The following is a 26,237-nucleotide window of genomic DNA, read 5'->3' as shown; positions in this document are numbered from 1 at the left end:
AATTTTCCTGCTCTGTGAGAGCATCAGAAAATTTCCCACTTGCTCTTTTGGGGGTAGTTCCTTCCCCTGCAGATTTCCTGGTAGGCAGTTCTGTCCTCAGGCATATTCCTCACGTGCATAGTCTGAAGACCCAAGGGCAGCTTTGGAGATCTCTGGAGCCCTTTCTGCAGTTCTCTCCCCTGCGGTACTCTGTTTGTAAATTGGCCTCCCTTGCACCTTGGCCTCCTTGGCCACCCTGGCCTTCCCAAATTCTCAACTTAGTCTTCTCAACTGGGAGAGACTGCACTACAGCCTGGGAACCCTCTCTAGGGAAGTACTGGGAAACTACAGAACTGTCATCTTCTGTTCACCTCCTTTGTTTATCTTCTTTCAAGGATTACTGTTCATCACTGCTGATTGATGTTTGCAAACCATTCTTTATAAAACTTGACTGTTTGGGCACCTGGGTGGCTCAGTGGGTTAAAGCCTCTGCCTTCGGCTCAAGTCATGATCTCAGGGTCCTGGGATCAAGCCCCGCGTTGGGCTCTCTGCTCAGAGGGGAGCCTACTTCCCTCCTCTCTCTACCTGCCTCTCTGCCTACTTGTGATCTCTGTCTGTCAAATAAATAAATAAATTCTTAAAAAAAAAAAACAACTTCACTGTTTTTTTTTAAACTGAGGGTAAGTGGGTATATCTATCCCCTTTGCTCCATTGGTCATTGATCCCGGGATGCTGGGAATGAGCTCCACATCAGGCTCTCTGCTTGGCGGGGAGCCTGCTTCTCCCTCTCTCTCTCTCTCTGCCTACTTGTGATCTCTGTTTGTCAAATAAATAAATAAAATCTTAATAAATAAATAATGAAATAAAAGCCACATTCGAAACTATAAAAAGATACAGGGGTGTCTGGGCAGGTCAGATGGTTAAGCCTCTGCCTTCGGTGTCTCGGGTCATGATCTTGGGGTCCTCTATACCCCACTTGCCCTCTGCTTGTGCTCTACCCTCCCCTCTCTCAAATAAAGAAATAAAATCTTAATTTTTTTCAAGGGTAGGAGAGATAACTTTTATTCCAAAAGACTTCCATATCCATACTCTGTATCAATAATAACATTTAGGTAAGTGTATACCCTTGCTTCATAGACAACATTCATTTGAGTGCCCAAGTTAAGGTAATTAAAAATTATATATATATATATTTTTTTTCACCAATCCAATCTCATTTCCTTATATACGCAGCATCCTATAGAATAAAAAGTCTGATTCTAAAGGCCATATCTGCATGCATAGATCTTTTACACCGATCTTGTGAAACAGTATGTTCAATTTCCAGGGATAATTAGCATCAACTTAATCTGTTGTTAATTTCAGTTCTTTCCCACCAAGTACATTTTTTAAAAATTGAAAGATACTGTAACATGGAAGGCAGGATTTGTAAAAATTCTGTTAAAAAAAAGAAAATGATAAAAAGAAATAATTAGAAAGAAGATAATACAGAAATCAAACACAGTAGCTCCAAAGTATGCAAAATTGGTATTCTTGAATTAAGAAAGCAAAATTTAAAATATCTCAATATTACAAAGGAAAAAACCTTAAATAAATGACAAATTGAATTTGCTGATTCAACCCATATAATTTTTCCCAGAAAAATAATTATGCACAATAATCAACACAATGATGTATTCTAGAGCAGGTTAATAAGAAATTTACTAAGCAGGTAACTTTTTGGCAGAAAAATCAAGTCATCTGCCATAGCTGAGAGAAAAGAGTGGGTTTAATCTGAACTTTACTTCTCCATGGCAACATTTAATGACAGAGGAAGGTGAGGGCAATGTGTTCAGAATCTTGAAAAGAAGGAAGACAAGATTGAGCCAAGAATACTATGCCCAGTCCATTTGTTTTATGTTTATGGCAACAGAAAGACACTCTCAATTTTGTACAGACTCTGGGAGTAATGAGGCATTAATGAGTCCTTCTTTTAAAAAAAGGGAAAAAAAGAACACTTAATAAAAAAATCTATCCCAAAAAAGGATTGAATCAAGAAGACTCAGGGAAGGGGAACTCATGTTTAAAAAGTATGGGCTATGAGAATTGAATATATCTAAATATAAGATGAAATATTATATTAATTATTTTAGAGGAAAATAAAGGCTTAAGGAATTTGACAATGGCAAAGTTATTAATTTTTAAAAGTGTTGGTCGGGAGTACATATTTGTTAATACCTTATTTTTCAGAAGAGTCAAAACCTACTGAAAAAAATTGACAGATCAAAACAAAATTGCTTGCTTAATTTAGAAAACTGATGCTGATATTAAAATTTACATTTGTAAATAATTTCTAAATAACATTCAGACAAAAACTCAACATAGCTCACTGATCCTCTCTAATAAACTGATGAGAAGCCCTTGGTAGGTCAGGCCAAAGTAAGGACTATGACCAGACAGAATCATTAAATAAAATTAAACCATTAAAATTTATGAATTTAAAATATGTAGTCAGTGAGCAAGAGTATGAAGGAAGCTATTGCAACCAAAATAGGATGGTATTAATAAAAGTTTAAACACATAAATCAAAAAAAGAGAATACAACATGCAGAAATAAACTCACACATACATTGTCAATTGATTTTCAAAAATAGTGCAAAGATAATTCCAGAGAGAAACTTATGATGCCAGAGCAACTGGGTAAGAAAAAAAAAAACCTTGGTTCATACCACCCACCATGCTAAAATTATCTCAAAATGGATTATATGCCTAAACGTAAAACCTGAAATTATAAAACCTCTAGAAGAAAATATAGGAGAAAATGTTCATGGCCTTGGGTGAAGAAGAGATTCTTAAAAATATGACACCAAATGTATAATTTGTAAAAGAAAAAAATTCATAAATTAGACTTTGTCAAAATTAAGAATTTCTACTAAAAATTACTAAGAAAGTCCACTTTAAATTTTTTTTTTTTAGATTTTATTTATTTTTTTGACAGAGATCACAAGTAGGCAGAGAGGCAGGCAGAGAGAGAGAGAAGCAGGCTCCCTGCTGAGCAGAGAGCCCCATACGGGACTCGATCCCAGGACCCTGAGATCACGACCGGAGCCACAGGCAGCGGCCCAACCCACTGAGCCACCCAGGCGCCCCAGTCCACTTTATTTTTTTAAACATTTTTTAAAAGATTTTATTATTTATTTGACAGAGATCACAAGTAGGCAGAGAGGCTGGCAGAGAGAGAGAGAGAGAGAGAGAGGAGGGAGCAGGCTCCCCTGTGAGCAGAGAGCCTGATGCAGGGCTGGATCCCAGGACCCCGGGATCACGACCTGAGCCGAAGGCAGAGGCTTTAACCCACTGAGCCACCCAGGCACTCCAGAAAGTCCACTTTAAAAAGGACTTCTGGAATATTAAAGCAAAGATTTCAAAGCTGTAACTTAATTACATAAAAAAGGTAAAGTAAGGCTCAGCATCCTCTAAAGTCTCTGATCTCCTAATTCTTGGAGACTGGGAAGCCAAACCAGCCACCCTATGGGCCCAGACAAGGGGCCTTGATCCCGTGGCCATATAGCTTCTTATGCACGTAACTAACACAACTTTTTGCCATTCTGTAGATTCACTTCTATTCAAATTTATTAGTACTATTTTAATTGGAGGGACAGAAATCCTAACCTAAAATAAATTAACTAGAAAGGAAATGTTAGAGCTAATGAAGTCCAGGGGTAGATCTGCCTTCAATTAGTGCTGGCTGAGGGACTCAAATGATATCATCAGAAGCTGATCTTTCTTCATCTCCTAAGACCCACCTAAGACTTAATAAATCAGAATCCCTAGGAGTCAGACTCCAGAATCTTATAACCAACAACAGAAAGCCCTTTCCAGATGAGTACCATAAAGCCCTTATCAGTTAATTGCTTTATCTGTGTACAGCTTGTCTTTGCAAGCTAATTATAAGCTTCTTGCCTGCAAGGAAAATTTCTTCTGCACCCTAATCATATCTAAGATTGTGCTCAGTGGATATTAGAAAGATATTCTGTAGAATCTGGTAGATCAAGGAATGCTGTAAGTTTAATGCTATAAGCATCAGAAGGCATTTGAAAAGAAATCTGACATTCTTTTGAAAAATCTGGGCTCGTGAAAATACAGTTGAATTCAAAATTTTTGAACATCTACATCCACATGGAATTAGTGAATAAACTTGAGTTAGTAAAGAGCAGTATTCCAAAGCACTCTGTTCTTGGCCCTGCATTGTTCAAAATTCTTTTAAACTTGAATAAAGATATAGATGATAAATATCTTATCTGCAATTGACAAAACCAGGAGATGTCAAATGATAAAAATGTATTCCACAATGTTCTTGAATAGCATGGCCACCCAAACATTACCACTAGATCAATTTTGATATTCTTCCAGTCCTCACATTATACTCATTTGTGTGTGTGTATATATATATATATATATATTGTTGGCTCCATTTTACCCCTGAGCATCAACGTTTTGGCTGCCAGCTTGTCTAGACTCACATCCTTTGACTCTAAATCTAGCAGGAAGAAACACTTTTCTTTTCCACAACTTGAAAAAAAGTTCTGTCCTGATTTCCACTGAACAGAACCAGAGCCCACACTTGTTTGTAAATACCATTCCCAGGTGCCAAGTGTTCGTGATGCTCTGGTTGGCCATCCCTGAGTTCCACACTCATCACTTGGGAACTAGTGGTGGTGTCAGCCACATCTGAGGTACACAGGGACTCAGAACAGGAGAGGGTGGTTCCCCACAAAAATCTCATTTTTGTGTTGGTAAGAAAGGAGAATGGCTACTGAACTGTTAAACAATAAACCAAATAAGCCAAGTTCTCTGCCTTACATTCTACTCAGAAGGACAATTCTGTTAACAGATATTTTTAATATGAAATGATAAATGTTGGGATGCCTGGGTAGCTTAGTTGGTTAAGCATCTGACTCTTGTTTTTGGCTCAGGTCATGATCTCATGGATCCTGAGATTGAGCCCCTCATCAGGCTCCACGCTCAGTGGGGAGTCTACTGGAAGATTCCCTCCCACTGCCCCTCCCCCCACTAACTCAAACTCCCTCTCTCAGATAAATAAATAAATCTTTTAAAAAGAAAGATAAATGTTGTGATAAAATTTGACAGGGAGGAGAGGCAAGTAAATTCAAGCTAGGGGCCAGGGATGTGGCTAAGTAACTTTTCAAAAGAAGATGATGCTGGAGTCTAGAAAGATTCCAAGTCTTTAGGAGGTGTAGAAATGGGCTTGGGGATGATGTAACAATGTTTCCAGGCATTTTCAAATTGATCCCCTTACAGGTAGGAATTACGTCTTATCCTTGCCCCACTGGAATCCAACATGGAACCTGGTGTCTAGTGGACACTGTGTTTGATTAATTTGTTAATATTCCCTCACTATGTGTTCAGCAAAAATCCTGCAGGAATTGGTAAGGTAGATATTTAACCACATTATTCACAGAAGGAAACTGAGAGACAGAGGTTAGGTCATCAAAATCACAGTGCCAGCCAACAACAGTGCCAGGGTAATTCCCACAGAGGCAGGGACACATCCAAACCAAATTCTAGACATAAGGTAGAATATCACAAATCTTGGTCTTGCATTATTAGTGTAGTAAATTGAGAAATAAAAACAAGTAAAAATTTTAGTACGGTTAGCAGTTCTTACAAAGCCCAAAACACCAAATTTTTTTCTAATGATTTCAGATGTCAAGTGGTAATAATTTATTTTACAATGTTCTTAAATAAATAAGGACTGGGAAAAAAATGAGAGGGAAACATGTTTGTTTGGGTGGGTTGCTAAGCAACACCACACAAGCCAGAGAGTCCTTTTGAATTTCCTTTAGAAGGTGGAATCTGCAGGACTGATGGGTCCTTCTGCTTGTGTCTGCTTCATCTGTTCACATGGGAAAATAAAAGCAAAACAGGAAACAAACAGTCAAGTTTAATAATGCAGAAGCCAGAAGCATGGAGAATACAAAGTCTTAAATCAGACTGGACAGTTTTTAAGTTGCCTTTTGAAGGGTTTGTCGGAGTATCCACCATGGCACTGAGACAAAGCGATGGGGTTTGTGTAGCTTGTTCCAGAAAAACTTACCACACAGTTGAAATAAAACTAAATAGCATCCAGCTATGTTATCTATCCCACACAGTATTTCAAGCCCTGTAGATTATCAAAATTTATAGTATGGTCACAGGATTATGGTAACCAGGTGAAGGAAAATATGAGTTTGTGCCTCTCATTTATTTAATAAGAGAATACTTTTTATGAGAAATAGGAATAATAAGATGAATATCAAAGGAAGGAATTCTGTGGGAAGGGAGAGAAATTTACAGCTTCAAGGCCTACTTGAGGAAAAGCGAGGTGCTCCGAAGGAAGAAAACATGCCAAGGTAAAAGCACAAGGGAGAACATTAGGAAGCCAGAAAAAATGACTAGGTACTTGAACAGGAAATACATTGCATGGCTGGTGATGGGTTTATGAAAACTAAGATTGGAAGTGCTAGTGAAATTCTTGGAATGTAAGATTTAGGCTGTGGTACGTTAAATACTATCCATGTACACAAGTACTTCTCTGAAGTTTTTAAAAATCACATGGCTTGTGAAGATTTGTAATTAAAATTTTGAGCAAGCATACATTTAATTCTGAATTATGTATATGTGGATACATTTTTGGTGAGTCCAAATTCTTTTGGAGACAATGGTGTAGTCTTAAAAAGAATGTTTAAGATTTTGTTTTAAATCACTGACACTATAAAAGAAGGTACATTATTATTATTATTATTATTATTAAATAAAGGCTATAATACTCTTTAACATGCATCTCAGGCCTTCTGTGATTTAGCCCTACCTTCCCCTCCCATGCCAGCCTGAGTAGTCTCTCTCCTCAACCCCTTCCTGTGTTGAAAGACTTCATACTGACTTGATACCATAGGGCTCAAGGGCAAGCCACCCCAAAAAGTGCACTTTAAGCATACTGATTATTTTAAATCAAATCTACTTACGGTGTAAGTATACTTATAATCACCTCCAAACCCCTCCAGCAAGAAATCAGTTTCTCGTATGAAAGGCATCCTTCCTGTCCTAAGAAGTACAAAGATATCCTTATCACCAGACAGGATCTTTAAAGCTGAGAAACCCGTAGAAAAAACTCTGAGATCATAACCTGAGCTGGAATGAAGAGTCCGATGCTTTATTGACTGAGCCACTCAGGTGCCCCATGCTCCTCTGTCTTAATTATGGTAAATATTTTCATCTATTACAATAACTTCTGTGGCTTTGGGGTTTTGTCACAACTGGATTATGAGCTTCTTAAGGCCAGACACTCCCTGCCTAGCCCAGAGGATCCTACAACAAATAGTTCCTGAACACCTGCTATGTGCCGGGGCACAACACTATGAAAGAAAGCAATCAGTTCAGCAGGCCAAAAGTCCAGCCTTAAGGAGTTTGAATTCCCTGTGTAATTGTTGAGGGACTGTGTGAGCCTAGTCAGGCAGCATCATTTTCAGTCACACCATTACACCTTTGGTTAAGACTGGGGTTTCCTGGGCGCCTGGGTGGCTCAGTGGGTTAAGCCTCTGCCTTCAGCTCAGGCCCTTGATCTCAGGGTCCTGGGATCCAGTCCTGCACTGGGCTCTCTGCTCTGCAGGGAGCCTGCTACCAGTCCCCCTGCCTGCCTCTCTGCCTACTTTTGATCTCTGTCAAATAAATAAAATCTTTAAAAACAAACAAACAACTGGGGTTTCCTAATTCTTCACATAGAGGCCTTTCTTTTTCTTTCTTTCTTCTTCTTTTTTTTTTTTTTTTTTTTTTAGATTTTATTTATTCATTTGACAAACAGAGATCACAAATAGGCAGAGGGAGAAGAAGGGAAGCAGGCTCTCTGCTTGGCAGGGAGCTGGAGGTGGCTGAGGGGCTCTACCCCAGGACCCTGAGATCATGACCTGAGCTGAAGGCAGAGGCTTTAACCCACTAAGCCACCCAGGTGTCCCTTGTGTAGAGGCCTTTCTAACCTTCACATGCCACCATTTCTCCTCTGAGGTATAAGGGGCCTTGGAACAGCTTATGCCCCCAGGAAACATTTTTTTTTTTTAAGATTTGATTTTTTTATTTGAGAGAGAGAGTGGGATCACAAGCAGGGAGGAGGGGCAGAGGCAGATAAAGAAGCAGACTACCTGCCAAGCAGAGAACCTAACTCAGGGAGCCCAGGACCCAGAGATGATGACCTGAGCTGAAGATGGATGTTTGACCTACTGAGCCACCCAGACGTCCCCCAGGTGAAACCATTCTTAAGTCACTGTTCAAATGCTATTTTCAGTTTTGTGATATTTGTTTCCCAAAGATGTTTTGATTTTCCACAGTTCAAGATTGAGAACACAGCAAATTACTACCCTAGTTTATCCATTTCTTTTTTGTTCTTACTTTTTTTTTTTTTTTTTTTTTTTTTTGCTAGCAAGTCTATAGTCTAGAGATACAGGGAAGAGAATACTGAGTGGAAAAACAATAATACCAAGGAATAATAGAATTAATTCAATTACTATTTATTTATTGGGTTCAAGTTCTGTGCTTTCGCTATGCATAGTAAGTAACATTATCATTTTAATAGAATATGCAGGATAAAACACTCTTGGGTCATAACTGTAGGGAGTTATGTCATTGGCGAGATACATACCCTAAGTCTAAATAACAACAGATAAGAGAATATAAATTTAGTACTGTAGGGAAGGGAAGTTGTTCCTCTACACTTCAAGGTCTTCCAGCTGAACTTAGAATTAAATTTACATGGGACAGATTAATAAGGAGGAAAAAAAAACCCTAAAGTTTTATTATGTGCACACAGAGGGCTAATAATGAAATTAGGGCCTAAACAAATGACCGAGGCAGGCAGTTTTCATATTTTTTAGACAAAGAGACAGTAAATTTCTAAGGAACTGACAGACATAAAGACAACAGATGTTTGAGAGCTTTAATTAAGAAAGAATTCTAAGTGGAATTTGGGCTGAGGTAGTAGGTTAGGATAAACAAGACCTGTCTTTAAAAAAGCTCAAAGTTAGGGGGCACCTGGGTGGCTCAGAGGGTTAAGCCTCTGCCTTCAGCTCAGGTCATGATCTCAGGGTCCTAGGATCGAGTCCCACATCGGGCTCTCTCCTCGGCAGGGAGCCTGTTTCCTCCTCTCTCTCTCTCTACCTGCCGCTCTACCTGCTTGTGATCTCTGTCAAATAAATAAATAAAATCTTTAAAAAAAAGCTCAAAGTTAGGCAAATGACACCAATAAGTAAATAAATAAACCACAGAACTGATGATAGGTGGCCATGATTACCTGAATAAAATAGGGAAGCAACAAAGGATGCTGCTCTGATGTACATACAAGACCGGAACCAATGCTAGAAAAGCAGAGCAGGGGCCGTTATGGGCTGAATTGTGTCCCCCTCAAAAATTCGTAGGTTGACGTCCTAATCCCCAACAACTCAGAATGTGACTGTATTTGGAGACAGGGTTGGGTTTTTTTTTATCTTTTTTTATTTTTTTTCTGGGTAATTAAGTTAAAGTGAAGCAACTAGAATAGGCCTGAATCCAATGTGTCTGGTGTCCTTATGAGATGAGATTAGGACACTGACCCCTGAAAGTGATCACCATGTGAAGGCACTAGTGGAAAAACCACCATCTACAAGGCAAGAAGAGAGACCTCAGGGGAAGCCAATTCTGCAAATATCCTGATCTCACACTTTCACCCTGTAGAATTGTGAATTGTTGTTTAAGCTACCCAGTCTGGAGCACTTCATTATGGCAGCCGTAAGCAAACCAATAAATACAAGGGCGGATGAAGAAAATTTACTAACCAGATCTAAGGAAACTAAATTTTATCTATTAAGCTGTCAGGAACCCCCAGAAGTATCCAAGCATCAATGTGACAGGAGCAGTTTTGGTTCTGAATACAATTTGGGGAACGCTGGGGATCTTGAAAGTGGCGAATGGAGGTGGAACTGATAGGTTTGATGTTCCAATGAGGAATAAAACTAACATACACCAACGGCCTTGGACGAAAACGCTGACAACAGGCATGAGAAACGACGATTCTATCAGAGAGATTTGTGGGGCAGAAGTGACAAGATTTGGGGAGAAGAGGCGTAGGAGACGAGCAGACAGATGAGGGTATCACGGAGAAGCCTAGCTTGAGAAGGACGACAGCCTGCCTCAAATTTCAACTGGGGGCACAGGAGGTGAGGCAGACTTAAAAGAGGAAGGGGACGGAGATTTAGTTTGCGACAGGTTAAGTGTGACACAACTGCAGAACATCCAGTCGGATGCGCTCCGCAGAGTGGGAATAAAGTTCTGGCCCCGGGGCTGACGTGGGGCTGTGCCTCGGCAGCCCGAGCCGGAGCCGGCAGCGGGAGGGGGCCGGGGACGAGCTCCAGCTCAGAGCACCCGCGATCTGAAGGCTCCGGGACGGAATCCTTGGGGTCCCCACAGTGTGTGGAGAGAGGAGCCGACCAGACGTTGAAAAAAAAAAAACCATCCAAAAAGCAGCAGAAGTGGGGACAAGGGGGCCGCCAAAGGCCAAGCAAGGCAGCCTGAGCAGCCTGTTGGTAGTTCTCAGATGAAGTTAAGATTTCTCTGCCCCTGCGGCAAACCAGCGCAGGCTGGATTTCGCTAGTACACACCATCCCACAAAATGGTTTTCTCGCTGTCCCTGCACTTCGGGAAGTCGAGGCAGAAGAGCCTGGCGGTTAACTGGGACCCAACCATTATGTCAGGGTCCCGCAGGCAGGGACAGCACCAGAAGCCCCTTCCCCGCACGCGAGCGGGCGGGCGGGCGGGCGGGGCAGCGAACCCTTCCTGCCGGAGCCCCTGCACCCGAACGGAACGTGGGCGCCCGCACCGGCCCCCGGCTCCACTGGGAACGCGAGCCCGGGCGCCGCTAGCCCACCGCGCGGTCCGCGGGGGCGGCTTCCTCGCACCTCCCCCGGCAGGCAGCGCGCCCCAGCGGCTGGGCGAGGCGAGGCGAGGCGAGGGGGAGGCGGGCCGAGGGGGCGGGCGAGGGACGCGGGTCTGCGGGGAGTCGGGGGCGGGGAGCAGGCGGCGGCGGGCCCCGGGAAGAAAAGAACATGGCTCCTGCGGCGGGCTGCGCCGACCGCGGCGCGGGGCGGAGGCGCGCCGGACGCCAGTGACCGCGATGGTGAACTCGAGCCGCGTGCAGCCGCAGCAGCCGGGGGACCCGAAGCGGCCGCCCGCATCCCGAGCGGCAGGCCCCGGCCGGCTGATGGCGGGCGGCGCGGCCGTGGGCGCCGGCCTCGCGGCTCCGGGCGGCCTCCGCGAACAGAGGGGCCTGGAGATCGAGATGGAGCGTATCCGGCAGGCGGCCGCGCGGGACCCCCCGGCCGGAGCCTCCGCCTCCCCCTCGCCTCCGCTCTCGTCGTGCTCGCGGCAGGCGTGGAGCCGTGACAACCCGGGCTTCGAGGCCGAGGAGGAAGAGGAGGAGGAGGAGGTGGAAGGAGAGGAAGGAGGAATGGTGGTGGAGATGGACGTGGAGTGGCGCCCGGGCAGCCGGAGGTCGGCCGCCTCCTCCGCCGTGAGCTCCGTGGGCGCCCGAGGCCGGGGGCTGGGGGGTTACCACGACCCTGGCCACCCGAGCGGGAGGCGCCGTAGGCGAGAGGACCAGGGCCCCCCGAGTCCCAGCCCGGCCGGCGGCGGGGACCCGCTGCATCGCCACCTCCCCCTGGACGGGCAGCCGCCCCGAGTGGCCTGGGCCGAGAGGCTGGTTCGCGGGCTGCGAGGTAAGAGCGCGACCCGCAGCGGCTGATGCACAAACCCGAACCGCGGGCGCGGGCCAGAGCCGTCGCCCGCTGTGGGCAGCTTCCCGGGGCTCCAGCTCGCATCGCCCTCGTGTCCCTGTGTCCCTGCGTCCCTTAGAAGCGCGTCTCCACCTCTGCTACTTGCGCTCTACTTCCGGTACCCGTGGCGGAATTCCACTGCGCCCTTGTTTGTGCAAATTTATGGGATACCTCCTTCTAACAGAAGAACATGGGTCAGCATATTTTTACCTCTGCATATCTCAGTGAAAGCCGTATTAAAATGAAAGGGTGCCTTTGAAGATTTTTTTTTTTTTTTCTTGTAGGGGAAAAAAGGAAGAATATTCTAATACAACTGAAGGTATTTGCACCTGTATATCGGGTCTTCCGCTGGTCTGGATGCCCTCTCACCCCGCATTCCATTCTGGAAAGGGTATCTGTACTGTTATCCAAGTTGTGGGAGAAGTGTCAGTGAGTTGTCACGGATGTTGTTTTGGTGATGTGTGTGGTTGTTTTGGGGAGAGAGAGCTGTTTAGAATACCACAAATAGAAGAAAATAATGTCTTCGAAAACAGTTATTTAGCCATTTCTAATCTAGGTATTTTTCTAAAACAATTGCAAAGAAAAAGTAACATTGTTTAAACACTTGGTAGTATGTTTTTAAATAGCTAACTTAACGTTCTTTGAAATTCCAACAAAACAGTGAAGTCACCAGATACCAGCTGTGTGTACATGTGTCAGAGTTCGGTGCACCCAACTTTCCAAAGGCAGGAAAGGAATTTTCAGATTTGCCAGTGCCTATTCAGAGGACACAGATTTTCCAGGAGCAGAGAGGATCTTGTGTTGGAAGGTTTTGTCAGAGGCATCCTTGGAAAAGAGTTGCATTTGCTCTCACATTCAAATTATTTTAATCTCCACTTTTAAGAATTTCCATTCTCAGTTCTTTTGAAAATTTCCCTTCCCTACTCTTCCTGTCAGTTTTGCAAATCTTGTACAAAAAAAAAGGCCAGGTGTTTTAATAGCAATGTGATTAAGACCAAGTCAGCCCTACACCCAAATTCCAGTTCTACCACACCTTGGCCCTATGACCTTGAGCAAATTGCTTAATCTCTCTGATCCCCAATTTTTGCTTTTCTTAAAAAGAGAGAATCATGATACTTTGTTCCTGAGTGGGGAGAATTAAATGAGATGAAACCTGTGAAATTCATAGCATGTCTGACATGTGAGTGCTTTATAACTATAAAGTAAATGATAGATTTTTAATAGTGTACACTTTTGTATTTCTTTTATATAAGTGTTTATGCTGTAAATTTGATTCATGGCATGGTGGAGAACAAAAGGTCCTTTTTGAGCAACCTATGTGAATAAGTTAGTAAAAAACCCTTGTGCTTCTTAAGGTTCAAAATTATGCAAACAAATTATTATTTTATGTTGTTTTAAATGTGCTTTAAAAAATATTCACTGGAGTAAGAGAAGTTTTTTACAAGTTAGTGAATAAGTATAATAATCCTTTAACCTTTTTTGAATAAATTCAATAATTGAATGTAATGAAATGAAATTTGTATCTTTATATGAGTTTATAAGTGTAGTTCTTCAAAAATTTTTTTTTCAAAAAATTTACAGCATATAAGCTCATAGTGAACTTCTAGTCGAACCTTATCAATGCTCTAATTAGTAGGGGAAGACACTCAGGAAAATGTTAAGCTTAGAAAATATTAGAATAAATTTTACTTTATTAAATATATCAAAAATTAAACATATACTTATCACTTATTAAATAAGTGACATTCATTGAATAATTAGCACCTACTATGAAATTAGCACTGTAGCACTGTACCAGGTGCTCCACCCACCACCAAAAAAAAACAAAAAAACCCGAAAAACTAAAATAGCACCATCACCATTTTCCTATGGACAGAAACCAAGTAAAGTAAAATAAATAACCATCAATGAGTTGTGATTTTTTTTCCCCTCATGAGATACCAATGACAAAAATCTTACATGCATTGTATAAATAGTACCCTAGGATTGGAACAGAAAGTAACTTGCAATTTCTAAAGGTAGGAAAGATTCCTCAAGCTTGGAGTGGTCAGGAGCTTCCCTGGAGGTCTCCTGCCTTCCTCCTTGACTTTATACAACTCATTTATTTCCTGGGCCTCCGTTCCTCATAATCTCATCTCCAAAGTCTTTTCTGGGTTCAGCATACTCTGTGATGTTCTTTAATGACATGAATCCAAGATAGACAACAAAGGGTCCTTTTTGCTCTTGGTACAATAATTCGATCTATCTTCTTAGCAGGAGTAAGATGGTAAAGAAGAAATGTTTGAGGCAGGGTTATTGGCAAATACTATGTCCAACCAAGGAACTGAGATTTTAGCCCTAAATATTAGGAAGCAGTTGCAAGTTGTTAATAAGACCAGAAACATGCAGAAATAGAGGATATCAGTAGGCAGTGTGCTACGCAGAAAAGCTTGCGCAGAGACGCAGAGAGGCAGAGAAGCAGAGAGGCAGGAAGACCATGTAGGCAGTCTGGACCAAAGAAAGTGATGGATGGCTGAAGGATGTAAAGACTGCACCCAAACTTAAAAGATAGCCCCAGTAATCTTTACTTTTTCCTTAGTACCCTCTTCTTAGTGCAAAAATAAAATTTGACACTTTACATGAGTAATCAAATTATCTGAATTTCCAGAATTGAGTATGTTCTATGGATGAATCAACTTGGTAAAATCATCCCCTGTTATTTTAAATGTCTGTGCTTGGGGTTTTGTTTTCCTGTAGAAATCCTAAAGTATCAGCTGAATTGGTAGGGTGGGCTAAACTGCTATAACAAATACATACCTCCTCTACTAGTCACTATGTTTTATCATTACTGCTCATTTCCAGAACTTTTTCATCATGTCAAACAGAAGCTCTACCCATTACCACATTCCCCTGCTCCTGGCAACCTCTATTCTACTTTCTGTCTCTGAATTTTTCTAATCTAGGTACATTGTATTAGTGGAATCATACAGTATTTGTCCTTTACCATCTGGCTTATTTCACTTAGCATAATTTTTCAAGCTTTATCCATCATCAGTTGATGAACACAGGGGTTCTTTCCACCTTTTGGCTGTTGTGAGTTTCCCTTTGTTTTAAATCCAAACCTCACTCCATCACTTCTTCCTTTTTTTTATTTGTCCTTTACCATCTGGCTTATTTCACTTAGCATAATTTTTCAAGCTTTATCCATCATCAGTTGATGAACACAGGGGTTCTTTCCACCTTTTGGTTTTAAATCCAAACCTCACTCCATCACTTCTTCCTTTTTTTTATTTGCACTATAATTTTGGACAAACAAGATTTTGTATTTCTGTAGCTGTGGGGATTTTTTTGAGGGAGTGTTGCTACTGTGGGGTATGTGGTAAGGTTATGCTAGTAACAGAATTTGTTCAGTCAACAAACATTTGTGAGAGTTTCCTTTGTGGTAGATACTGGAGATACAAAGATCAATAAGACAAGGTCCCAGCTTTCAAGGAGCTCAGCTTAGTAGGGGAAACAGGTGTAAGTAAATAATTGCAATGCGGGGTCCCAGGGTTGGGGGGGACCCAAAGAAGAGAGGACCAACTCTATTGGAGGAGGTAGAGTTAACATCTTGAAGGATGAGGAGGGAATTTAAGGAGGGAAAAGTAGTAGAAGTAAGATGAGGCAAACCTTGAGCTTATTGGTAAGTTTTTCCCTCTAAAAAGTTAGAGCTCATAGAGGCTTCAGGAAGAGGGCTGATAGGGTCACGTGCCCATCTGAAGATGATTCTAGCGAGAATGTGGAGAATGGAGTGAAGTGCATGGTGCTGGTTGGTGGGAGAATAGGTCTGGAGAGGGCTAACCAAGAGACGGGGTAACAACGATTGCAACCAAGGTGTGTGTGCTGGGATAGAGGGAAGCTGGACTGGAGACAGACAGAAGCCATCAGAATTGTGGACCAGCTCCATATGAGGGTTAAGAAAAGGGCCTCTTCTCAGATGAAACCCATGTTTCTGACTTGGTATCATTAACCCATAAGGGCAAGTAGGTTTCTAGACAAAGAAAGAAAAAGCTCTCAGTATGGGGCCTGCGAGTACGAGCTGTCTGTGGAATATGCAGGTAGAACTGGCTGTTAGCTGTGGCTGTGTGTACCTCAGGAGAGGCCTGACTGAGAACTGAAGATTCAGGAGTCAATAACATATAAGGTAGCAACCGAATATTCTATATTAAATGGGCCAGTAGTAGGGAAAAGGTCACTTCCCTTTTTAAAGTTGGGCCTGCAGTTAAATAAATACTTGGAAAGATTGTGTTTGTCTTCCTCAACAAGGCCCCCATGTGTCTGGGCACAAAAAACCAGACTCCTTTCATGATAGAAATGCAGTGAGAATTTGGTTAGGCTGTTCACAGTGAAATTGAGGTTCGTTTGGATTAGGGTGTTTACACTGTTCTGAAATTTAAGCCAACTAGGAGTCAGAAAGAAGTAGGATATTTTTCAGAGTTGCACCTGTTTCTGGAGATATAGACAGGCCTCTTTCAAGTACTTTATGCAATTTACATAATTTCAAGTACTTTATGCAATTACATAATTCCCAGAGCAACCCCACAAGGAGATACTTTTATCCCATCTTCAGCTGAGGAAATGGAGGCTCATAATGTTCAATAAGGTCCCCCAGTTCATAGGTGACTGATCCCGCAGTTGAACGCAACTGACTCCGAAATTCCACATTGCACCCTGTCATGATCAAGGAGTCATGGGGCTTTAGTGTCCATCAGAAGAGGCAGGGTTAGTATGAGGCAAATGATCCACACAGAATCTTTTAACCATGGAACTGAAATATTCAAGATGAAATGATACGATAGCTGGAATTAGTTTCAAAATTGGGAAGAAGTGAGTGACGGTTTCAATGAATGCAGGTGTTCAATTGATAATTGTTGAAGCTGAGTGGGAGATACATAGGACATCATTATATCATTCTCTCTGTGATATTTGTTGTGTATTGCAAAAATAACACTTTGGGAAGTAGGTGAATAAGATAGTTGCAAAAATGGCGTTTTTTCACAATTATTTATGTTTGAGACATCTTTCGTGTTTTGGATGATCTATCTCGCAGTTTCCCTGTGTTCATATGCGTAAGTACCACTGACTAGGGGAATACACACTGTTGAGATGACATACTCCAACTTTGGGCTCTGGCATTGACCAAGCACCTTCTTAAACACGAGAGAAGCTGGATATTGTCTGGTGTCCCCCTCATACCATGTTCTTCCTAACAGCCGGGGACACTTTATGTACTACGTGTGAGTGAGTGCCTTAAATGCTGGGCATGTTCTCCCTCCAGGGTGAGGACAGTTGTGGGAAAAGACAACAGTTGATTTTGAAGAATGCTGACACTTGGGACGAGAACTCTGTCTTTAACCGTTCTCAGTCTGTCAGCTCTGCTAAACATGGGAAGTAGCTAGCCATAGGACAGCAATTGTTTTCTATCTGTTAAAACAAACACTTCTCACTCATCAGAATGTAAAGAGGTCCCCATGTACTAAGACAGACCCTACATACGCACCCAGTGCAAAAACTGGATGAAATTTTGAAAGTGATAAATACTTGAGGAAGTGGATAGACTAATTTAGAAAGTCAATGAAATGTGTGAAGTATAATACATAAAAATATAATGGGGGACTTTGTTTCTTTTTATTTGAAATGTTTCATTTGAGGGCTTGAATTAAATTGCAGTAGACCATTGCACATTTACTTAAATAAAATTTGATGAGAGTTTGTTTTTCTGCTTATAGGTCAAGCAGTACCATTTGTAAATATTAAGAACCATGACCATTCCTTAGTGCATAATTGTTTATAAAGCATGGGAAAGAGTGAAATCACTGACTGAGGCAAGACAACAATCTTTCCTGATGATAAAAAGACTAGTAATTTCCACTTATGTGTATATTTTAGGCCTGGTCTCCAAAAGAAATACAACCGAAGAAATAGCGTGATTGTGTCCAGGGCTACTGAGCCTAATGTTTGGCTGCCTCTATGTTATTCTGAGTTGTAATTTTCCATGTCGTCTAAATTTGTAATAATTTTTAAATATGATAGAGTTTCAGCGAACAAACATTCTGCTTGCTGCATTTCTTCTGAGTGAGTAATTCCCTGACAACTACCAGATCTTGGCAGAAGCAGACCTGGTCATAAGTCCTGCTCCACTTTCCGTGTGCTGAAACCTGTGATGCGTAACATGGTGTCTTTGATTTCAGTTGCTGTTTTTCCTAAAGGAAATTTGGGAGAAAAAAAGAAAAGGACACGGAATACTGAAATTTAGGAGGAGAATTAATGTATTATTATTAGACTTTAAAAATACATAAACACTGGTGATGGAGTCATTTCCGGGAAGTAAAAGGATTGATGCCATTTTTCCCTGTCCTCTGTGTGGCTTGTTGGTAGCTTAAGTAGCTATGTGAGTTTCAGTGATGGATGGCGTTAAAGTCTGCGGACTAAACGTGTGAGGCAGAACGCCAGGGCCAGGCTGACTGCCATCCACAGCCGACTTAATCTAACTGAAAGGATTGAGAAGTTTGTCCTTTTTGGCAAACGCTAAGGCTCTTCCAAGTAGCCAGCAATGTGATTTTACTGCACTGTTCATTAATGGGGGTTTTGGATGGCTACCATGTCTGTCTGCTGAGTGAGTCCAAAACTGCGGTAACGGCCTCCAGCAAGCTCACAGAGGGTTATGTCATCCCCGCTCAGCCAGCCCAGCACTTTTTCCATCTGCTAAAATATGAAACATGGTTGCTGATTTTCTTCTTTCTCCAAAGAGAGTGAAATCAGATGATTGCTGCTTTTAACTTAAAGATGCAATGTTACTTAGCATTTTTCAAATCTGTTAAGCTATGCAGGTTGAGAGTAGTCGGTCAGCATGGAGTTTCTTAAAGGAGAAAGAGGGTTACAGAGTAGCAAAATTTGGGGCCAGTGTGCTAGAAGTTTGGTGGATATTTCCATAGTGAAATGATGCTCCAACCAGGCTTTCTTTTCATCAGGGGTGATCCAAAAGGTGTCTTGTGTCATAGAATTACACATGTCCTAACTAGGTTTAGGGAGAGGATAATTGACAGGTTGTGTCCTCCCCCATCCAGGAAGAGCACATGTGTGTGTGCACAATTATTTAATACATTCTTCTGGGGCGCCCTTATTTCCTTTTCTCTTTATAAATTTTTACTAAGACATTTTCTGATGGGATGGGGCGTTTAGACAATGATCATATTGTCATCTTGTATGTGATGCATATGGGGGGACAGTAGATGCTGATGTATTCTTAAAAGGCACTCCTGCTTTAAAAAAAAAAATACAGGGTCACTTGTGTGCTCAGTTGATTCAGCAACTACCTTCAGCTCAGATCATGGACCTGGAGTCCTGGGATCGAGTCCCACATCAGGCTTCCTGCTCAGCAGGGAGTCTGCTTCTCCCTCTGACCCTCTCCCCTCTCATGCTCTCTCTCTCTCTCAAGTAAATAAATAAAATCTTAAAAAAAAAAAAGGTGAAGAATGCCTATTTTTTAAAAAAATACAGGAGAATCCCCCTTAACAGGTGATATTTATTTTATGTTTCTTCTTTGCCATTCATACTTTTCATTATTCTTTTAAAGGTCTCTGGGGGACAAGGCTCATGGAAGAAAGCAGCACTAACCGAGAGAAGTATCTTAAAAGTGTTTTACGGGAGCTGACCACGTACCTCCTTTTTCTCATAGTCTTGTGCATCTGTAAGTAGAACATTTCCTTCTACTAAAGGAAAAGATGTGAAAATATTTGACCTGTCCAAACCATAATTGAAAGGAATTGTACGTGCATCAGAGGGATTCATTCAGAAGCTCTCTGTTCTCAGTTTCAGTTGAGAATTTGATAAAGCTCTCCTCTCTCTTTTGGCAAACACCGATGAAAATTCAGCCTTAACCTGATTGGCTAGCTCATTGTTACCATGACCCTTTTTCACTATGAGATGCATAGGGCAGTCTGCCAGGTAGCAAAAAACCAAGTAAAAGAATTTTTTATTAGTTTTCCCAATAAATATACTGTCACTATTTTTTACATCCGTCAACATAAAGTTGAATGTAGGAATTATTTTTAGCAAAATGATGTTCAAAGTTTAACACTCAGGAAATACAAATAATTATCTCCTAATATTGCTTTTATGGATTTAATTAATTAATTAATTAACTTATTTATTTACTTACCTACTTATAAGTCCCACTCTTTTGGATCTGGATATGTTTGTTGTTCCCGTATGTGGGGGTTCCTTCATTCTGATTCCTAAAGTTTTCCAAATCTGCGGTAATCACCGGTCTTGTACTCTACAGGAAACTTACTGCAGACTCATCTCTTCTTCCTCTCTTCTTTCGGTATGTCCCTGCATCCTCTGCGAGGGGAGGGGAGTCAAGCCTTAGCCAGGACAAGTCTTAGAAACCATTTACTTCCAAGTCCAGGAAGTCTTAGATAGTGGATTAATGTCCTGAATCAAAGGTTGTTGGATGATGGGAGTTCTGTTACATTCTTGCTAAAGCCCTTTATGAAAACAGACAAGGAAGCAGCTTTATGACAACCAGGACCTCTTCCCAGACGTCTGGGAAAGGACTTCATTCGCATAGTGTACACTTAGAAATGCTTAAAAAATTAACACCAATCTGAAAAAGAGTCCTCTTTTTTCTTTATGGAGAGAATCAAAATTTAATCGATGATTTAATAAGGTTATTCGTAATACATTAAAATTGATCACCTTGAATCTAATTGACTAGGTAAAGAAAGCTTCCTTAAAAACATTTTAAAAATGTATTAGATTTATAAAAAATTTTTTTCTATAAACTTGTAAGTGTAACATAAAATATTGAGGAAACACTTAAGTTTCAATATTTATAATTTCAAGAAACTGAGTATTGATTTGTTTACTATCCCACCCACAGTTGTGGGTTTTTTTTTTTATTAATACTAGTAAGCTCTTAACGAGCTTTAACAGGGAGTGACGACTTCTTGCATTTTCTGAGACTTTGCCAATCCAAGTGGGAACTTAAGAAAAAAAGTAGGTATTTAAACTAGAATGTATGTATGAGTGAATAATATCTGTTTTCTTTATTTTTTTCTGTTACTTGTTTAGGAAGGAATGTCATTACTTTTTACAACATTCTATCTAAGATAGAAATGCTAAAAAAATACAAAAGATCTATTCATAATATTAAAAGTTGTGGTATTTTTAATTTTTATGTCCTAAGCTGTTAGAGCTTAGGATACTGAAGTAGAGTTTGCTCCCTGCATAGGCACTTGAATATTAAACTACAGTGACTTTAAATATTAACAGATTGGTTAAAGTCGTTATTAAGTTTTTTTCAAGCATGACACAGACACATACATACATACATATTTCTTATGCAAAATATAAGTACCCCTATAGTAAGTTTAGGTTTCAGTGGCCTCCCAAACTCCTTGAGGATCAGAATCACCAAGAGAATTTTTTTTTAATTACTTTTTAAAAATAGTTTACCCAGATCTGCTAAATCAGAGCCTTCCAGATGTGGCCCAGGAAAGTGAGTGTTCCCATACACTGACAAGTTTGGGAACTAGGCCAGATAAATAAACCAAATAGTTAGAGTTTTAGGAAACATGCCTTAAGTCATATAATTAGTGTTTTCTTGTTTATTTTGGAATTTTTAATGCTTTTCTTTTTCACACTAGTCACTTTTTTTTCTTATATCATTAGCTACATATTTTACATAGGCCATTTTCAGGATATTGTAGAATCTCTGGCTAGGAAGGGATCTTAGCAACCATATGATCAAACCTCCACTGAATGGTAAAATTCCCCTGCAGCATCCCTCTCAAATGGTCAGTCTTCCTGTGTGATTGAGCAAGAGTCGAAGTTAAGGGACTTACTTATTTGAAATAGTTCATTTTGTTTTTCCATGCCTATGTCAGAAAGTACTTCTTTATATGAAGCCAAGTCTATCCTGTCTAATTTCCTCTCTTAACTATCCCCCCTCCAAGCCCACATATACCAAGTACATGTTCTTCTCCAATTTAGCCCATGTTCTTCTCCAATTTAGCCCATCAGAAGTTTGAAGACCAACACTCAGTCTCCCTTAAGTCTTCTCCAAGTTAAATCTTTCTAGTTCCTTTAACTGTTGGTTGTGTAATTGGAGACATGCATTTGAGGACCCATGTCACAGAAACTCTCTCCAGCACCTGTTGTGTTTATCAGGTCCCTTTGAAAGCACAGTAGGAGCCTCATGAGGAAAGAGTGCAAAAGTGGTGCCATGGGTGGGTGTCCTCAGTCAGATACACGGCTGTGGGTCTCTCCTCTTCCCAGTCCCTAAGTCTTCACATAAATGATTCTTCAGTCTCTTCACCAAAAACTGTAAAGTACTGCGTCCCACCAACTAGCATATGAACACTTTTTCCTGGAACAGAGTGAAGGACTGCCCTTTCAGCTCTGTTAAATTTCATGTCATTCATTCCATCTGTTGAAATTTTTCTGGATCAAGGTTCATTCATCTGTTCCTCTTGGTTTCACTGGATCAACAGAGTTAATACTATCTCCATGTCCTTATTCTGATTAATAAATAAAAAAAGATTGGTCAAAGAACATCATGAATTAGTCAAAGCTCTCTGAGTGGAGTTCACTGAATTCGATCCTCATCTAGCTCAGAATGTTCAAGAAACAGAAGGATAAGAAAGACCTTTTCAAAAGCTTGTCGGAATAACTCTGCCTTCCTCTGCTGTCACAGCTGTTGACCAAATTAAAAATGGACATTGTGTGGATAAGCAGACATGACTTATTCCTAACAAAGCGTTACTGGCTTCTAGTGGTTGAGCCCTTGCCCACTGCTCAAAAACCATCTTTTTAACTACCAGTTTTAAAATCTTGTCAGCAGTATCAATATCAAATGACCAATAATGTCAAGCCCATTACTTTGTGGGTAAATGAGATAATGTACTTAGTTGTATGCCTTGCATATTGGATGCTCTTGACACAAAATAGATAAGGTTCAGGAAGGCAGTTGGCATAGTAGGAAAAGCAGAGACTTTTTTGCATCAACAGAGATCCCAGCTCAACTACTTATGTGCTAGGTAAGCTTGAGCAAGTTATTTAACCTTTCTGAGCCCTTATTTTCCCATCTGTGAAATACTTATTTTGAAAGATTTTGTGGAGCACCTGAGTGGCTCAGTCAGTTACGCGTCTGCCTTCGGCTTAGATCATGATCTCAGGGTCCTGGGATCAAGCCCAGAGTTGTCCGGCTCCCTGCTCAACTGGGAGTCTGCTTCTCCCTCTCCTTCTGCCCCTTTGTTCCCTTGCTCAGTCTCTCTCTCTCTCTCAAATAAATAAATAAAATCTGTAAAAAAAAATATATATATATATATATTTTCTGAAGATTGGGATTAATATACCAAAAGACCCTAGTGATACTGTCTATCATATAAAGAATAGTAAGAGCAGAATTCCTCCCAGAGATAGTTGACAATGGCTGAATTGTTTCATCAGTAGATTCTAAAAACTTGTGGGTTCAAACTGTTTGGGCATTCTTTTGAAGCAACTAAGTGCCCATCAAAACCTATTTTCAATCTTATCAGTGTTAGTTCTAAACCCCTTTGTCTTTAAAATTAGTCTGATTAACCCAGAGGAGAGAAATAACATGGGAACTAGGTAATCCCACTTCCTCTACAGTTTAGAATTTATTCTTTCGTGAAACCTAATAAACTGCCATGAATCCACCATCACCATCAAAGTACATTCATAAATATGGTTACTGTTAAAATAGCAACAGTATTTCTTGGTGTGACTTAGATGCTGAACTTAAAGAAGGGGATTAGTAGTATTGCTAAAGATCGTTGGAAAAGCCTAACAAAGTCTTTGGTGAATCTATGATAAAAATACATTTGCCTCTTCTTCTTCTTCTTTTTTTTTTTTTTTTTTTTTTTGCGCTCTACATTAAATTTTCTCAAATTTCCTGTTTAGACATAATAATGGAAATCCTAAGAGTTGGTTGAGTTAGCATCATAGAAATGTGGTATTTCTACATGTCAAAGAAATAGATAAGATGAAAAGGCAGAAAACAACTCTAAAGAATCCTTAGAAAAAAATATTACAAAGGATTAATATTTTAACACATTTATAACCCACAAAGCACTGAGAAAAAAATATCACGGCCCCACTAAATATTGTACAGAGTAACAAATATAATCAATTAGTGCAAGAATGTCTTTAACCTTAAACTCACTAGTGTCCAAAGAAGTAATGAAACTGGAGAAATGAACAACACAGTCATAATACTATAATACAGCATGGTATGTCCTAGGGCGGGAAGAGCTCTTATAAGAAGAGATCTGTATGTCTCCATCTTTTTATTTATGAAAAAAGGAGGCTTTGTTTTGTATTAAAAAAAAAAAAGAAATGAATAGTATCAGATCAACACATTGTATACCTTAAACTTACACAATACTATATGTCAGTTATATTGCAATGAAAAAGAAATGAATATTTTATTTTACTTGTAAAAATCTTGCGAAGATGATTGTCTAATCTAAAGATAGTTTCCCTAATTGCAAGAGAATTCATGCAGATGAACTGTTGATAAACTAGGTCAAGAAAGTCAAAGTCCGGGAGTTAATCATCACGTTGGTGGAAAGCTAATTCAATTTCCGGTGACAAACATTCCAACAGCTTCCCACAGCAAGCACATTTAGTCTGAAGATCACAGCTTGCAGCCCATGGAAAGTAACTTTTAAAGACTGCCTATGGCGAGAAAGCTGTCTTTGAAATTGAACAAAACTACAGTGCCTCAGTGCCATGAGACCACAGATTGGTTGACATCTTTTTTTCTTTTTTTAAAGATTTTATTTATTTATTTGTCAGAGAGTACAGGCTGGCAGTGGCAGGCAGAGGCAGAGGGAGAAGCAGGCTCCCTGCAGAGCAAGGAGCTGGATGCAGGACTTGATCCCATGACACTGGGATCATGACCTGAGCCGAAGGCAGATGCTTAGCGAACTGAGCCACCCAGGTGCCCCCCTCACCTTTTTTGACATCTTTTTAGATCTTTTAGTAGGGTTCCCAGGCACTGCCTCCAAACTGCTGTCTGAGACCAGATTAACCCAGGTCACTCTTCTATTGAACATGCTATAATCCCCTCCCTTTCAAGATGAAGTTTAAAACCATTGTATAATAAAGCGCACTTCATTATTCCGTCTTGGCTTACTTCTTCACACCAGCCATTTCCAATGAATACGTGTTAACTTCAGCCCCATCAGTCCACTCTGGGTCTCAGAAAGGCCTTGGCCTACTTGGTTGTCCCCTTTTCTTGGGTCTGCTCAGCTCTTCCTCATCCCTCAAGATGAGCTGGAGAGGCAGATCCATCGAGAAGTTTTATCCACCAAGCCCTCCCCTGAGCTGTGGTGAAATCCCGAATCCGCCTCAGCCAACCACACTCCTCCCCCAGGATTGTCAGGCTAGCTCATGCATCCGTGTCCTTCAGCACCGAGAGGGAAAAAGGGGTCCTGTTAGGTGCATCTCAAGAGATGCCACATGGATGTTCTTACTAAATGTTAACATTTCTCGTTTTCTGTTTCTTAGTCCTTCTTGCTCACCATCCCGGAACTGTTCCTAATAGGACAACTGCAAGAGTTCAAGCCTAATCATTCTTTGAATTATGTGTATCGCTTTGTATTTGGTACATTTTGTTTATAGAGTCTCTTCAAATATGTGTTCTTATTTTATTTCTACCGTGTTTCTGTGAGGATGTGGGACAGCACAGAGCTAGCAAAGGACATCAGCTGCCCGGTCAGGATTATGGCTTCATCTTATGGCAGATGGCTTTGGAATACTGGATTCTACTGTCTTTACGTCTGGCATATTTATAATTATGGAGGCATTTTGATTTCGTCTTTGGCCCAAGAGTTATGAAGAGAAAAAAAAATTTTTTTTCATTTCTAGATGGCTTGGTTTTATCTCTGTGTTTGCTTAATCCTTTTAAAATTAACTTTCTGCATTTGTGGTTTTAAAAATACTGCTTTTTCATTTTTTGTGGGGGACTTTTTTTTTTTTTTTTTTTTTAAAGATTTTATTTATTTATTTGAAAGATGGAGATCACAAGTAGGCAGAGAGGCAGGCAGAGAGAGAGAGAGAGGGAAGCAGGCTTCCTGCGGAGCAGGGAGCCCGATGCGGGGCTCGATCCCAGGACCCTGAGATCATGACCCGAGCCAAAGGCAGCAGCCCAAACCACTGAGCCACCCAGGCGCCCCTGTGGGGGACTTTTTGTTATTCTCCGTGTTTCTGTTTGTCTTGTTACACTGGAAAATTCTTCTTTGCTTTCCTTCTTCTTTTTTTTTTTTTCCTTTGCTTTGCTTCTTTTAATTCTAATGACCTGGAGTTTTGGGAGTACAGTCCTCTTTGTTTTTAGTCTTTGAGCCTACATTTTTTTTCAGCAATATTAAGGATAAAATAGTG

At 40.8% G+C, this 26,237-nt stretch overlaps 1 protein-coding gene across 1 annotated transcript in view; it reads left to right on the top strand.

Annotated features, from left to right (window-relative positions):
* The first annotated feature begins 11,019 nt into the window (after positions 1-11,019).
* PKD2 (polycystin 2, transient receptor potential cation channel) overlaps positions 11,020-26,237 on the top strand; it is a 62,856-nt gene continuing 47,638 nt past the window's right edge. Inside the window, exons 1-2 of the mRNA XM_082726575.1 lie at positions 11,020-11,750; positions 19,402-19,515. Coding sequence (XP_082582701.1) covers positions 11,150-11,750; positions 19,402-19,515 — 715 coding nt within the window. The 5' untranslated portion in view covers positions 11,020-11,149. The remainder of the gene's footprint in view (positions 11,751-19,401; positions 19,516-26,237) is intronic.

This window comes from Mustela nivalis, assembly GCF_964662115.1.
Source record: "Mustela nivalis genome assembly, chromosome: 4".
NCBI classification, from domain to species: Eukaryota; Metazoa; Chordata; class Mammalia; order Carnivora; family Mustelidae; genus Mustela; species Mustela nivalis.
This window is presented reverse-complemented; position numbering and strand designations above follow the sequence as displayed.